Genomic DNA, 15,466 nt, shown 5'->3' with positions numbered 1-15,466 from the left:
AGAAACCAGTACCCTTAGTTGTCTCTAGGAAGGAAAACTGGGAAATAGGGGTAGGAAGAGGACTATCACTGTATATCCTTTCGTATCCTTTGATTTGGGGACCCTGTAAATGCAATGTCAGAAAGAGAGAGAGAGAGAGGAGGAGGAGGAGGAGGAGGTGGAAGAGGGAAGGACAGAGAAACTCTGTGTGGGCTCTAGAATCAGGTAGCCTGCGTACCCCAGCTCTACCACTGCCCAGCCGTGTGACCTTGCCCAAGCTACCCAACCTCTCAGTGGCTCAATGTGCACAGGAAAGGGGCGTGATCATTACGTAATGCCTCCAATCTACCTGGACTGTGGGGAGACTGAGACTAATGCGTTTAAAGCATTTAGCTGGAGATGGTCGCTGTAGCTGTTTGCCCAGCCCTGGCTTTCCATTCGCCAGACCAGCCTCCAAACTTCCCGGAAGGCACTGGCAATGCATCCTCACCTTTCACATGAACGCCCAGACACCTGGCCTACGGCAGTCCCTGTGCCTGCAGCATACCAGGTCAAAGCAGAGTGGAGGGAGGGAAGTGGCAAATGCAGTACCATTTCCATGCCCTCTCCCAAAGCAGTGCCCCCAAGATTAGCTGCTTGGGCTCTCCGGTAATGAGGTCCTGCTCTACTGAACCCCCAATCCATTCACCCTGGGCCGCACCTCCTTACTCAGAAGAAAACAGCAATTCTCAAACACAAGTGTGTATCTGAGTTGCTGGTACAGTACAGGGTCCTGGGCCCACCCGCGGACCACGGTTTGCCCACCGAGTTGTCTAAGGTGGAGCTCTAGCCATGTCTTGGGCTCTAGGTCCCACACCCTTTATGCCCCATGTCTCTCCCCAGTTCCTGGTTCCAAAGCACGTCCAAACCTCTCCACCTTCACCCTCCGCTCTTCGTATTTTGTGGATCTCTCCGTCAAGAATTTCCACCCCGGCTGCCATACATTCATGCACATCTTTCCGCTTGCCTAAATGATGCCTGTTTTGACAGAAGCAGCTCAAACATTTTCTCCCCATGGAAGCCTTCCAATTTGGGCATCCCTGTCGATCCTCCAGGTGCTCTGGGACCCTGGTTTTGCATCTGTCATGGCACCTTCAGGCTTCCTTGAATTAGAATTATCCTTACAACAATGAAATCTTTCACCAGCAAGTGCAGGGATGTGAGTGGTTTGTTAACACCGGCCCTCGTCCTCCCCAAACCTCAGAGAAATAAGTGTTAGGGTCCCTTTTCACAGAGGAAGAAGCTGCGGCTCAGGGGCGGCAGAGGATTGCCAAGGTGGCACAGCAAGTAGGTGGTGGGCTGGGACCCGTCCTACCTTTACCTGGTTGTTTCTGTGTCTGTGCTGCCCTCCCGCCTTTGAGACTGTACATTCTCCAGGGTGCTGGTCAGTTTCTTTTCCTCTCCTTCAGGGCCAGGCCGAAGGCAGTCCCTCAGTGAATACTAACTCGAATTCTTGAGATGGGGACGTTCGTAAGAAAGAGACGCCAGGGTAGAGACCATCCCTGAGGAGTCTATGTGGGGGCGGGAGTCGGGGTGGAGGGGCCGACAGGTTGGTTCAGGGCAGGGTTATTGGGAAGGGGGTGCAGATGAACATCATAATCGGGGAGAAAAGACGGTGCAACGCAAACAGGGCAGGGTAGCCCGTCGGAGGACTGAACATGTATGGTTCTGACTCTGGGGCACTGGAGAATTAAGGGAATTTGCTGAAATCAGGCAGACATGGGACCAGAGAGGCACAAACACCGTCTTCCATTTTCATCTAAACATGAAACCTCAGGAGGGCCTGTGTAAAAACCTATGTATACCCAGCCCACGTGCAGATGCTCCTTACTATCCACACACACAGTTACTCATTGCAGAATGGACTATCGGAAAGGAACCGGGTAAATCCACCAGGAGGTTTCATATGATGGAGCACTCCCCAGCCAAGAAAAGAGGAGGAAGTCCTCACTGCCTTGATGTGGAATAATTGCTGAGATGTATTTTAAGTAAAAGGCGCAACATGCGTAACCAGGGAAATGAAAATGAAAACTATAATGAGTTACAATTTCACACGGATCGGTCTGGAATATTGAAAAACTGATATTCCAGGTGTTGGTGAGGAAGTGGAGCAAGGGAAACTCTCAACTTGCTGGTAGGTGCCTGAATTGTTATAACCACTTTGGAAAACAGTTTGGCACAATCTACTGAGGTTGACGACATACATTCCCAAGGGCCCTACAAATGCCCTAGAGGGGAGGGTATCTTACCCAAACCACCTCCCTGCCACACACACGCAGAAGACTCAGTTAAGAACATTCACCCCCACGTTCTTCCTAGAAGCCAAAAATTAAAAGCAACCCAACTGTCTTTATAGTCCAATGACAAATTGGTATTGCCATGCAATTTTACATAAGAGTGAAAATGAACTGACTACTGCCATGCATATCAGCACACGGTATCTTAGGGGTGGGATAAACGGTAGTCTGTCCGAGGACCGGCGGGGTATGGTTCTGAGCCTGGGGCACTGGGGAATTAAGGGAATTTGCTGAAAACAGGCAGACTTAGGGCTAGAGAGGCGCAAACACCATCTTCCATTTTCATCTAAACATAAAACCTCAGGAGGTTCCTGTGTAAAAACCTACTTATACTCACATTATAGATAGAAGACTATGGTATTCAAAATTCAAAAAAGTGAAGAAGTATGTAAGATTTATTATATTATTTTATATTTATTATAGACGATATTCATTTATGCACGCTATATATTTATTATCTTTATTGTATTTATAATAAATGTTATTATATTATAAACAAGTGGGAGGACTATAAAGAACAAAAAGGGTGTGATAAGCATAAAATTCAGGGTAGTGTTTGGGGGAAGGGGGTGTCGGGGAGGGCACATAGAGATTTAAAAAGCCGGCTTTTTTGTCTAGAATAGGTTTGTAGGTACCCGTGGTAGTCTATCGTATTGTAGGTGTTTTTAAAATTTGTATGTATTCTGTAACATCTATTTTTGTATCTATTCAATATGTAATTTAAAAAGTTTTAAAAATGAGGCCTAGAAGAGTGTGAGCAGCGTGCTGTCATTTGTATAAAAAAGGGGATATGCGTGCGTATTCCTACGCTTACATTAAAGTGCTTCTGGAAAGTTCCATGTGCAACTGGCAATGTTGGTTGCCTCTGACAAGGGGAACCAGGAGGCTGGGGACAAGGAGGAAGGCTTTCCTGGATTTGAGTGACATAAACCAATTGAAATTAAAAATCATAAAATTTAAAGAGAGAGAGGGGGACAGAGAAGGGAGAGGTTGAAGGCAGGAACCAAGTCCTAGCCCTGGGAGGGACAGGAGCAGGAAGAGGAGGACTGGCCGGGCTCTGGCTGCTCCAACCTCGGTGTGCGCAGAGGCACAAGTGGAGCCAGGAGCCCCCGGCCGGCCCGGGAAAGCCTGCTCCTCCCCGACAGCTCCGGACCAGACCCAGGTCATGCTCTTGCACCTGGCACAGCGCAAGCTTCCAACAGTTGCCCCGGCCACCCTGGCTCTGCAACCTTCAGTTTCCAGAGCTCTGCTTTCAAACGAGTCTCCCTTGGGCCTCTTTTCCTGCCCCTGCCCTCTCATCTCCGACCTGCACCCCCTTGTGATCTGATTGGTTTCTTTGAAGTTGTTTCAGAGTCTTCTGAGCCTTCCTCCTCCGTGACTCTTAAATGTGTCTGCGGGGCCAAGGTCAGCCAACAGCACATAGGCCCTCTCATCCCTCTTTTAATCCTCCGCTCGAGGACCCAGTGTCCTTCCATGTTGCCTCATCAAAGCCTGCTCACACTCCCTTCGTGCACACTGGGTATCAGCCACTCAGGGAAGCAGGCTCACTCTCACCACGTCACTGGTGTGTCCTAAGGGTCGCGGTCTCGAGGGCTAAAAGCAAGAAGTGCTAATGGAATTTCAGGCACCAGCCAGTGGGCAAGGAAGGGTTGGACACAGGTGCAGGGGGTGCCTTCCGCTCTGCTTGTAACTGTGATACCTGAGGACGAAGGCTGGTGTTTGTATTCCAAAGTGGGTCCCTCGGGGCCCAGTGGGCAGGGGTGCAGAGGAGGGGATGAGGAGGATGAAGGGGATGGTTGTGTTACTCTGAACTAAGAAGGACTGCCCAGTTGACCTTGTTTCCCACAGAGCCCATGTAGGGATACAGAGGTGGGTGCTAAGAGAAGACCAGGCTGCACGGCAGGTGTGCACATGCCCTGGCCTCTCAGGGCAGCTTGCCCTCCCGTTCCCTCCGTCATCGGAGGTTCCCCAGTTGAAAAGCACCTTGGCAGTTCATGGCTCTCCCTCCAGAGCAAGGGAGTGTGAAGGAAGAGAGAAGCCTTCCTGCACGATGGAGCGCGGCGGAGCGAGCGGGTCTGGAGCCGATGCCGTGGGCGGACGTGCTGCGTGCCGGCGTGCACGTGGGGCCACCGCACTCACACGGGCTGTGGGAGCACACACTGGACAGTCGATGGAACAGCGGCAGAATCTACTACAGCTAAACGTTTACCTGCCCCATGACCTAGCAATTCCACTCCTGGGGATATACGGAAGAGAAACGAGTACTTCTGTCCACGAAATGACAAGTACGAGAAAGTTCACGGCAGTATCATTCGTGACGGCCCCAAACCGGAAACAACCCAGTGCCCGCGAGCAGGAGAACGGCTGTGGACTGTGGTGTATTTGTACAACACTGCTCGGCAATTCCAAGAAGCGAACTACAGCTGCATGCAGAACAGCACGGAGCTCGGAGACATAACGTTGAACGAAAGCCAGACGCAGAAGAGCACAAGCTGCAGGTCTCCATTTATGTGACGTTCAAGGACGGGCAACACTGATCTATGCAATCGAAGGCTGGACACGGTTACCTGGGCAGGGCACTGGCTGGGACGGGCCGTGAGGAACCTCCCGGGGCACTGGAAACATTTTGTATTTTGATCTGGGCAGTGGTTTCGTGGATGGAGACACGTGTAAACCTTCACAGAGATTAAACTTAAGGTTAGTGTACCTTAGTTTGTATGTACACAAACTACGTACTTCACAAGTGTACGCAGAGTTATATGTAAAAAATACAAAATGTTGAAAGTTTCGAGCCACGTTCCTCCTGCTCCTCACCTGCCACTCGGCTGATGGGTCTCACCCTCAGAAGAGTGTCGAGTCCACCTGGAGTGGCTTTCCATTCCTGGTGCTGTACCTGAGGGCCGCGTGGGAGCTTCTCGAGCTAGAGATGAACTGTATGGCCGTTTGGTGGCCTCCTTGCTCACAGATGCTTGCGTGTGGGGCAGAATTCGGTCTAGGACTCACTTCTATGGAAATGTGCTCCAACAGCAAAGCTGCTCATTCCAAACGCTGTGGAGACTGCCAGTAACACGCAAGGCCTGGCCTGGCTGGTTCACGGATGTCACAGCAAACGAGGAGGAGCCAGACTCAGGCCGAGGAGGTGTGGGGACTTGGTGCCGGTCCTACCACGAACTCCTGCAGTGACGTCCACCAGTTCACAGCCTCTCAGAGCCCTGACTCCTCAGCTACCCAGTACAACAAACTGAAATACATGCCTACCTAGAAAAAACAAGAGACTACAAGGAACTACATTAAAATGGTGGAAATGGGTATTTCTGGGTGGTTAGAATAAGGGTAGTTCTTACTTTCTCCTTTGTATTTTTTTTAAATTTCCCAAATTAGATAGCAAAGAACAAATCTTATAACCTTTCATGACCAACTTAGATAAAATCTCCTTCAGGGGTCTTTCTGGACTGTGAAGCTGGAGGGAAGAGCCCCTCCCCTCGGCCCCTGCCCATCAGGAACCATCAACATTGCAACTCCAATGTGGCCTCTATTTCCCCTAAAAGGGCCAATACAAAGCAGGAAGGAAGAGGAGGGGATTCAGACACCACTTCAGGAGTTAAACTGAAGCCAGCCACTTCCACCCAGTCTTACAGGTGCCAAGCGAAGGACACACAATGTTCTTGGAAAATAATATGACAACCCTTATGAAATGTGGGGGATAATAAGCTTTTTCTATTCCATGTAGCCTGTGAGCCCAAGCCCTCTTAAGAAAATTAAAGTTGTAGAGAATACTAATACATATATATTTCTTTTCTCCCCACCTCGACGACCCTCTGCTACCCTTGAAGGGAAAGGGCAAACAGAAAGGCACCCCAAGCGTCAAGGTTGGGTAAGAGCTCCCCGCCAGCTCTGGCCTAGCAGACACACGCCTCCCTGGCCCTTCTTCCCCACCACACAGCGAGTTAGAAACTTCTGCCCCAACTTTTAGAGAAACCATTTCCCTCCTCCAAAGACCTCCTTCCCTTGTCCCAGCTCTAGTAGAGGCCAGACTGGTGCAGCTGGCAGGACCAGAGATGACACACTCATTGTCCGACAGATACTGCGGGGCGCCTGCAGCCAAGGCCCCCACACTCCATCTCTCCATCAGCGCCCGCTCCCGGAGCCAGTCGTACCACCAACCCCACTTCTCTCAAAGTTGAAGCTCAGAGACTGGCCAGGTCAGGGGTCCGTGTTTCCACCACACACGCTGCAACATATTTCAGTCTTGAGCCCTTGCATTTTAATCACAGCATCGATGAAATTCATTAAGGACACCTCTGCTCACCTTGAGGGCTCTGAATGTGTAGGTCTGTGGAGAGCAGAAAGTGCGGGTTCTGGGTTCTGGCCCACTACCCTTTTCCTGCTTTACGATGCACGTCTGACCGCGGGACGAGCTGTTGGGCCCATGATCCTGAGGGCTCCACGTTCCGAGAGAGGCTCTCCCTGGAGGCCAGACCCCTCCGAAACCCCTGTCTCCACCTCTCCCCCGACCCTGGACTCTAAACGAAAGAGGCTTTCCTCAGGGCTGTCCTTCGCCCTCCTCTCCCTCCTTGGCCATTCTTCTAACTGCCCAGGTGGGCTCCAGTGCCCCCACATTTCTGTCATCTGCTCCCACCTTTCTCTTGCAAGCCCAACTCCCACCGGCCTGCTGGAGGTTTTTCTCAGATGTCCTGTAAGCAACACAAACTCATCAAAAACTACCTCTCCTTCTCCCCGCAAAACCCACAGTTGATCCCTCCAGCCGCCAGGCAACCTTGTGTTAACACTCCTGCTTTTTGACTTTGATGTTTAATTAGTTACCAAGCTCCATTCAAGTCTCTCTCCCGATCATACCCTTCAATGGCTGCTGCCACGTACAAATACCTTGCCCTGGCTTCAGGGTCCTCTATTACGTCAATCTCAGGGAGCCTCAAGGTCACACAGCCAGTGACAGGGCTTTTAAGCCCAACCCACTGCCTCACCACCTCAGTGGCTCCCCGTCAAATGGGCTGTGGGTTAGTCACTGGCTTTGGAATATGCACAACACCTCCCTGGGCCATGACTTTGCCTCCTTGTTAGCCCCACCTGATAAAATCATACCCATCTCTGGGCATTTTTCCTTTACTTTATTTCCCAAATGTTTTATAGAATGAGCTCATAATTTCACTCTAAATTATTTAGAATTGCCTTTGTAATTCAAAATATAATTCATAAACGAAGATTTTTTTTTTTTTGAGACAGTCTCACTCTCTTGCCTGGGCTAGAGTACTGTGGCGTCAGCCTAGCTCACAGCAACCTCAAACTCCTGGGCTCAAGCGATCCTCTTGCCTCAGCCTCCCGAGTAGCTGGGACTACAGGCACGCACCACCATGCCCGGCTAATTTTTTCTATTTTTAGTTGTTTGGCTAATTTCTTTGTATTTTTAGTAGAGACGGGGTCTCGCTCTTGCTCATGCTGGTCTCAAACTCCTGAGCTCAAACGATCCGCCCGCCTCGGCCTCCCAGAGTGCTAGGATTACAGGCGTGAACCACCACGCCCGGCCCCCATAAACAAAGATTTTTAAACCCCATTTTTCAAGGCTTAAATTGCTTCTTTCTTCACAAAGCTTTTTGTTATTCCCCAACTAAACATGATGTCTCCCCAAAACTCCTCCATATGTCTGGGACCCTCACATTGCCTCATTCAGTTGTCTTGAGATGTATCTTATAAATCAGGCTGCGAGTGTCTTGAGATCAGGGCTGTGTACCTTTGCACCCCCAACACATGATACGAGGATTGCCAACACAGAGCTGTACTTTGTCAGTGTTATACCAAACTGAGAACTTTTACACCTTAGTGATTTCAATGGCAAGAATATCGAAGGTCCTGTGGAGATGATCAGGAGACCCCTCTGTCCTCAGCCACAACACTGATACAAGCACAGGAACCAGGTGGGACCGGAGAGGAGAATGGGATAGGGGAGGGACAGGGGAAAAGCTATTCTAGGCCCAGCAACCAGTTTGTCTCTGGGAACTCTCCCTCCGCTTCTGCTCTTTGAAATGTCTCTTTCTAGAAAGAAATGTTGGAGCCACAGCCACAGAGATGGGAACACAGTACAGAACAGGCCAGTGCAGTCTTGAAATGCTGTGGAGCCCACAAGGAAAGCCTTGGCCAGATCCTGGTCCCAGGACTCTGCCACCATTTCTTAGCTGGCTTACCTTGGTCAAGTCAATCTTACCGGTCTGTTGCCTTGTCTGTAAAATGAAGACCAGGTAGGCTGAGGGTCCCTTCCAGATCTCAGGAGAGCGAGGCTATGCCCCCACTCCCTGTGTGTCCCCGCAACCCATCTATAGCACGGGAGCAGCAGCAATGGCAACAGGGCACGAGCATCCTAGAGTCTCACATTCGGCAAGCCTGGCAGATAGGTGCCAGAGATGTCCAAAGGGCCACTTCTCCCACTGAATGAGAAGCAGATGCTCCTAAAGGAACGCGGCCACAGGGAAGGTGAGGCACGGGAGGGCAGGCTGGACCTTCTACAGCCTCAAGAGGCGGCAGCGCCAGCTGGGAGGGAAGCAAAAACAGAGCCCACCTTTGCCCCCCCTCCCCCAGAGGTCCAAGAGACAAACTGGCAGAGCCCTCTCCCGCTGGCAGTGTGCAGCAGCCAGGCAACCCCATTCTCAACGGCCCTCGGCCTTTCGAGGAGGAGGAGGTGGGCTGTGGGAATGAGGAGGGGAGAGGCGGCCCCTGCGGATTACACCAAACAGCACAGCAGCTGCCCATTAGAACATTTATTTCTCAGAGAGAAAATAAGTTTCAGACAGTCATATTATAGTAGGTAAAATTAACTTTTGTATTCTTTACAAGCATAGATTTTTCTCTGTTTATTACCTCTCTTATACCATCTGTTATAAACGATTCTAGAAAGCAAATAAAGTCACTTTCTACAATAAATAGAGCATCATGTGCTTCACAGCAGACGCGACAGAGACACGCAGGCCCCATGCCACAGCAGGATCTGAGCCATTTCCCGTTCTAAAAGAGCATTGTAAAAAATGAGACTCAGAGAGAGACTGAAAGATTCAAAGAGATCGAAAAATGAGGAGAGAGATTAAGAAGAGAAAGTGTTGGGCAGGGGGAGAAAGAGCTAGGTAGACATAGAAAGAGAGGGAGAAAGCCTCAAGATCTTACGACACAGGTTTAGACAAAGCTCACAGAGTCCACAGCTGACCAACTACCTGGGGAGAGGGAAGCATCGGCTCCTTTAAATAAACCACACCGTGTGGCCACACAATGGAGGGCTCCAATAATGGAAACTATAGGTCTGAATAATTTAGAACAGTATCTTACAATTATGTACACTGTGTCCTTCTCTAGCCATATGCTGTATTGTGTTTTTATTGTTGTACAAAATCCAAAACCCCATCCTTTATGTTATAGTGTTTGTTGGTTCCCTTTTAAACTCTGGCTCGTGTCCCAAATGTATAAGAAGTTGTGGTGGTTAGTTGGTTGTAGTTTTAAAAAGTTGAGTGTGTAAAAATGGCAGTGATCTCCCCAGTGACTTTGTTTTGTCCAAAACTCCCCTACGAAAAATTTGAAACAATTAAAAAGAACATCAGGTTAAAAATCAACATGGCAATCAGTGGCCTGCAACCTGGCCCTGCGACTTTGGTGCTTAGGAGGTGAAAAGAAACGTCTAGAGAACAGACATTGAAGCCTCTGAAAGCTGTGTTGGTTTGTCAGTCAGCATTCCCCATTCACAGTTTTTTTCCCTTCCATTTTTGTGAAGGTGAAGATGAAGGTGGGGAGGGGTTAAGGAGAAAGAGGGAAGGAGACGGAGGATTTGCAATAAAATTGCTGCATTCCCTGGAGTGGGGAAGTGGGAGCAGCAGAGGCGGGGCAGGACAGAGCACAGGCCAGGGAGATGCGTGGCAGCAGGTGCCACACAGGTGGTAGAGAGAGAGACTGCAGACTGCAGGTGCAGACAAGCCCACGAGGAGAGGATAGGAGGGGGAAGGAGGCAGACCCAGCTGAAGGGCACGGCTCCACCCCAACCACCCTCAACATCCAGGTGGACAGATGGACACTCCCACAGCCAGCCTGGTCTGATTCGAAGCCCACCCCCCAGCCTCGGCCCGCCTCGTGGCTACACAGCGAGAGGGCAGGAGGGGCCCTGCCTCAATCCAGGGGGCGTATTCACAAAGCCGGGCCTCAGCTGTGTTGGCAGCAGAAGTGAAAAGGTGTGTGGGGGGTGTCCTGGGAGAGGGGTCGCCGTGTGGTGGGCTGGCCTCTGTCTGGGCCCTGAGGAGCCTGGCGGAGACACCCACCTGGCATAGCAGCTGGCCTCAAGGAGAATGAGACATTAAAGAAAAAGACCAGTTTGGTGATGGTTTCTGTCAGTTTGGCACAAGAGAAAAAGTAAGAAAAGGAACGTGGGAAAGAGAAAGCTAGACTGGGCATGGGTGCCGAAGGTGGGACAAGGAAGAGGTGTGAGAATGGGTGACGAGGGGGAGAGAGGGTGAGCTTGAGGAGATTCCCCTCGGGACCCTGGCGTATCCACAGCATCTCTGGGATCAGTGTCAGAACCTCACCCGCCCTGAGGTGTAGTTAGTGGGAGTGGGATGAAGGGGGCCAGACGGCCCTTCAAGAAGGAGCCCAGGACTTGCCTTCTGGGCCGCATCCATCTCCTTGGTTAGGCCCAAGCCCCGTAGCTGTTTCTATTTCTAACTGGTTCTTCAGTGGAATATCCCCTGAGGGACCCTGGGTGGGGAGTTTTTGGCACACAGCAGGCCCTCCGGGGGAACCATGCAATTGGTCACAACTGGGACCTTGCCCTTAGTGGGGACACAGCCCAGTCCCTGGCCTGCCATGAGAAGGGGAAGCTACCGGCCACACATCTGGCTGGGGCAGAAGAGGCTTCTCTGTGCCCCATGGGATGGAGGCAGGGCAAGTAGACATAGGCCGGGCCTCACCCTCACAGGTAGCTAGAAGTGACAAAGGAGTGGGGCCCCCGGACTCGGCTCAGGTGGATCATCGCACGGTCGTAGGCCACCTGCACTGACTTGCGGATGCTGGTCTTGCGGCCTTCCAGCATCTTGAGCTTGTCCACGGTGTCTTCCACACCCAGGGGCAGGACTTTGTCCCTCGGAAGCCACTGCCTGAAATGCAAGCACAGTAAGAGGCTGGGCCATGGTAGGTCCCACAGGGGACTCCTCTGGGCTCACTTCCCTAGGACCAGCGAGGCCAGGGGGAGGGGACACCCCATGCATGAGGCAACACAGAACCTGGCAGGTCAGGGCAGCAAGCAGGGTGTGCAGGGCTGGAGGAACGGAATGTGACCTCTGCAGCTAGGTCCTTCCCTGGACTCTCACTTGGCTTGGAGGGTTGTCAGGGCCCCTCAGCCAAGAGAAGCCCATCTGCTGCCCTCTGGGACCAACCGAGCCACCTGGGAGGGCTCTGAGCCTCGAGTTGCCTTGGGCAATTAGGGAGCTATGGCTTGGAAGCAGAGCTGATGTCAGGAATTGGTGAACTGATCTCTGGTGGGGCCTGCACCTTGTGTGTTTCTAAAGCTCCCCAGGTGAATCTAACATGTGGCTAAGAGCATAGCCTCCAGAGCCAGATCTCGGTTTGTATCCCAGTTCTGGCGATAGGGTCTTGGCTTTCTGAGCCTCAGCTTCCTCACCTGCAAAATGGATTGTGAGGGGATTAATGAAAGTTTAAACAGCATTAGATGAGATCATATATGTAAAGCCATTGACATAAGTATGTGGAGTAAGCACTCAACAAATGGCAGCTATTATTATCATTATTTTTACCAGCTAGTTCTACTTCCTCTTTCTATATAGAAACAGAGGTGAAAGCACTCACCTGCTGGTGCTAAGAGAAACCTTAAGGTGTCGTAAAGCCAGAACCGCCCGCAGGACTGAGACAGGCTTCCCCACAGCTACTGGAGTGTCGGCAGCCAACAGGCTCTCAGCTGAGCCCCTCTCGAGGAATCACCCTACACCAAGGAAGCTGCCTGGCCCAAGGTCACAGCCCTCCCCAGGGGCAGTGGCATTCAATGACTAGTTGGCTAGGGGTACAAAGGCACAGCCCCAATTCCCGACATGTCTTCAAGCCACCCAGCTCCACATCTCCCCAGAGAATGAACTGAGGCCTCTGCTGCAAATGCACTGCAGTTTAACTTTCTCCCCTGCCCAATGCTGCACCCTTCACCCCCACAGCTCTCCCCAGTAAGCCTCCCGATACAAATCTCCATCTCAGAGTGTTTCCCAGGGAATGTGATCTGCAACAGCCCTCAGTTACTATTAACATGGCAAGTGCAGGCCAGCTGCTGGCACGTCATGCCTCCCCTTCACGGGTGGAGCCCAGGGTAACTGAGTTCATGGCCCCTCTGTGCCTCATGAGCACAGCACTGGCACAGCCTCTCAGCATGCCTCTCCCACCCCGGCAGCAGCACCCTGGGGTGGGCACCCACTCACCATCAGCAGCACCCACTCACCAGGTACGCTTGTTGTCAAAGAAGAGGACAAGGAAGAGCTTCTCTCCAGCCTCTGCCTGTTTCTGCTCTCCCAGCTTCAGCACGTCCACCGGGGGGACAGGGATGGGAACGCCATTGTGCAAGAGGCCCTCCCGGGGCATCTTGGGGTCGATGATCTGGAGGCAGAATGAAAGACCCCGGCACTAAGTGGGGGAGGACAGGGTGAGCTGGGCCGCCTGCCGCAGGACCAACTGCTGAAGCACCCCATACCAAAGTCATGCAGAGGCTCGGCCTTGCTCACAACCAAGTGATGGAGGGGCTGACCTCTTCCGTGACCCCCAGCAACCCAAAATGGAAATCTTGACTCTGTTTCCCCAGTTCATTGTCCTAATCTTCTGGCCCTGCCCAACCAGTCCTTCTGAAGAGGGAACTTGCTCCATGAACTATCAGGCCCCAGAGCTGAAAAAGCAGTGAGAAGCCCATGTGGGGAGTGTCAGGCCTGAGTGGGATATCTTTGACATCCAGGCCAGATAGGCAAACCCCTTCCTCCCAGTGTTCCTTAGGAGAGAAGAGTGGAGGCCATGTTTTTCCTGTCAATTTCCCTAGGCACCATGGCTATGAAGGCAGTGCTGTCTCAGCAGGAGGGCTGTCCCTTGGGTTCTATCTAACAGGGCTCCTGGTTACCCACCATCATCCTGTCTGACTACAATCCTTCCTGGCGTGTGGACCAGATACATTTTTGACACTCCATGGTAAGATCAGAGAGGAGGCCGTGTATAGCTAGAAAACTGAGCTTGGAGGGTCAGTGGAGAAGGGGGAATGATGTGGTTGGAAACAAGGGCCACAGAAAGCATAATCCTTGAGGCGGCAAGCTCCACAGGGCAAGGCTAGGCCTGTCTTGTTCAGGTTTGTTTCTGGCATCCAGCCCTACCCTGCCTAGCTCAGAGCAGGTGCTCAGCAAAATGCCTGGCAGCACCAACACAACAATAACTCTCCAGGTCTGTGCAGTACTTTCAAAGTTTCTAAAGCTCCTAATTATTCACACATCATCTCATTTCAATCCTTTGCTGATGCTGAGAAGTCTGCTGACAGGCATTAGCAGACACAGAAAAACACCAAACATGGAAGGATGTAGCTGCTTGAAGCCATGCTGGGACTAAAACCAGATGCATGGACAAGGCTTGGGGCTCTGCTACCCACTGCCTCCTACACAGCTCCTGCTTCCAGGGCAGTTGCTAGCATTGCTGTGCACACAGGCCAGACAGACTTGGAAACTTACTGAGGAAGCAGCCTTCTCCAGAGACAGAGCAATCCTAATTCCTATACCCTGTCCCAGCGGGCTCTTCATAATAAACTGCTCTCATTATTTACCTTTGGGTTTCTGCCAACATCCCTTTCAAGATAAGCAGGTGTTCTGGTTAGGAGTTTACTCTAAGGATGAACCCCCTCTACCCCACCTCGCCAGGTGTATAATTTGATCAAAACTCTATCTCCCAGCTTGTCTGTCCCTCCTGTGACTGAAGCTAAAGGTCCTAATGAGAACCACCACGCAATCCCTTCTACGCTTCCTTGATTACCACATGAAACAGTGCGCTACTCTGTTTCCTCCTGAGTAAGGCATGCTGGTTCCTGCCTTGGAACCCAGGGTGCTTGCAGAGGGTGGATTGTGAACAATTTCCCCCTGAGGCAAAAGCAAGGTGGGTAAGTCTGCCATTTGAGGAGAGCTTTTGTGTCCCAAAATAATAAATAATGGTCCATTCACTCAATGAATGCTCTGCAGATGTAAAACAACATGGCAATAAAGCTTGTGATAAAATCTAACATATTATCTATTAATAATTAATGTGGGCCAGGCTGGGCCAGGCGCGGTGGCTCACGCCTGTAATCCTAGCACTCTAGGAGGCCGAGGTGGGAGGATCGTTTGAGCTCAGGAGTTCAAGACCAGCCTGAGCAAGAGAGAGACCCCGTCTCTACTAAAAATAGAAAGAAATTAGCTGGACAACTAAAAATATATATATATAAATTAGCCAGGCATGGTGGTGCATGCCTGTAGTCCCAGCTACTCGGGAGGCTGAGGCAGGAGGATCGCTTGAGCCCAGGAGTGTGAGGCTGCTGTGAGCTACGCTGATGCCACAGCACTCTAGCCCGGGCAACAGAGTGAGACTCTGTCTCAAAAAAAAAAAAAAAAATTAATGTGTACATACACTATTATTACAACAGTAATATGTGAATAAACAGAAAGAAGGATAGAAAATACTTGGAGTCGACATGTTAGAATGATGAGGGTTTCTCTATTTTTCCAAAACTCTTATAATGTGGTACATTAATTTTATAAAAACAAAGGCAAAAACATTTGTTTAAAAGAGCCCCCCAAAAGATTAAAAATTGTATATTTACTATGGATGCAAACACATATTGAAGTATGCATAGGAAAAAGACTGGGAGAACATACACCAAAATAAAAATAAAGGTTGTGTTCAGGTGGTGGCTGAATTTGTTTAATCATAGGAGAAAATGTATGATTAAAAAGATAATTGAAAAAAAAAAGACTAGTTTTAGATTGGCTTTTTTGCATTTTGAGGTTTGGGAAAAAAACCAAACCTACACAGCTTAACCACTTCTTTGATGACTAAGCTGGGGCCCTATAGCTTCACCACTGGCAGAGCAGAGCCCTGTGAAGTAAGGCAGTCCC

The 15,466-nt window shown here is 50.7% G+C and overlaps 1 protein-coding gene across 1 annotated transcript in view; it reads right to left on the bottom strand.

The window, feature by feature from the left end:
• Positions 1-9,069: 9,069 nt before the first annotated feature.
• BRPF3 (bromodomain and PHD finger containing, 3) overlaps positions 9,070-15,466 on the bottom strand; it is a 31,460-nt gene continuing 25,063 nt past the window's right edge. Inside the window, exons 12-13 of the mRNA XM_012646646.1 lie at positions 12,796-12,950; positions 9,070-11,452 (exon numbers count right to left, since the gene is read on the bottom strand). Coding sequence (XP_012502100.1) covers positions 11,269-11,452; positions 12,796-12,950 — 339 coding nt within the window. The 3' untranslated portion in view covers positions 9,070-11,268. The remainder of the gene's footprint in view (positions 11,453-12,795; positions 12,951-15,466) is intronic.

The sequence above is a fragment of the Propithecus coquereli genome, unplaced genomic scaffold (assembly GCF_000956105.1).
Source record: "Propithecus coquereli isolate 6110/MARCELLA unplaced genomic scaffold, Pcoq_1.0 Scaffold248, whole genome shotgun sequence".
Taxonomy (NCBI): domain Eukaryota; kingdom Metazoa; phylum Chordata; class Mammalia; order Primates; family Indriidae; genus Propithecus; species Propithecus coquereli.
This window is presented reverse-complemented; position numbering and strand designations above follow the sequence as displayed.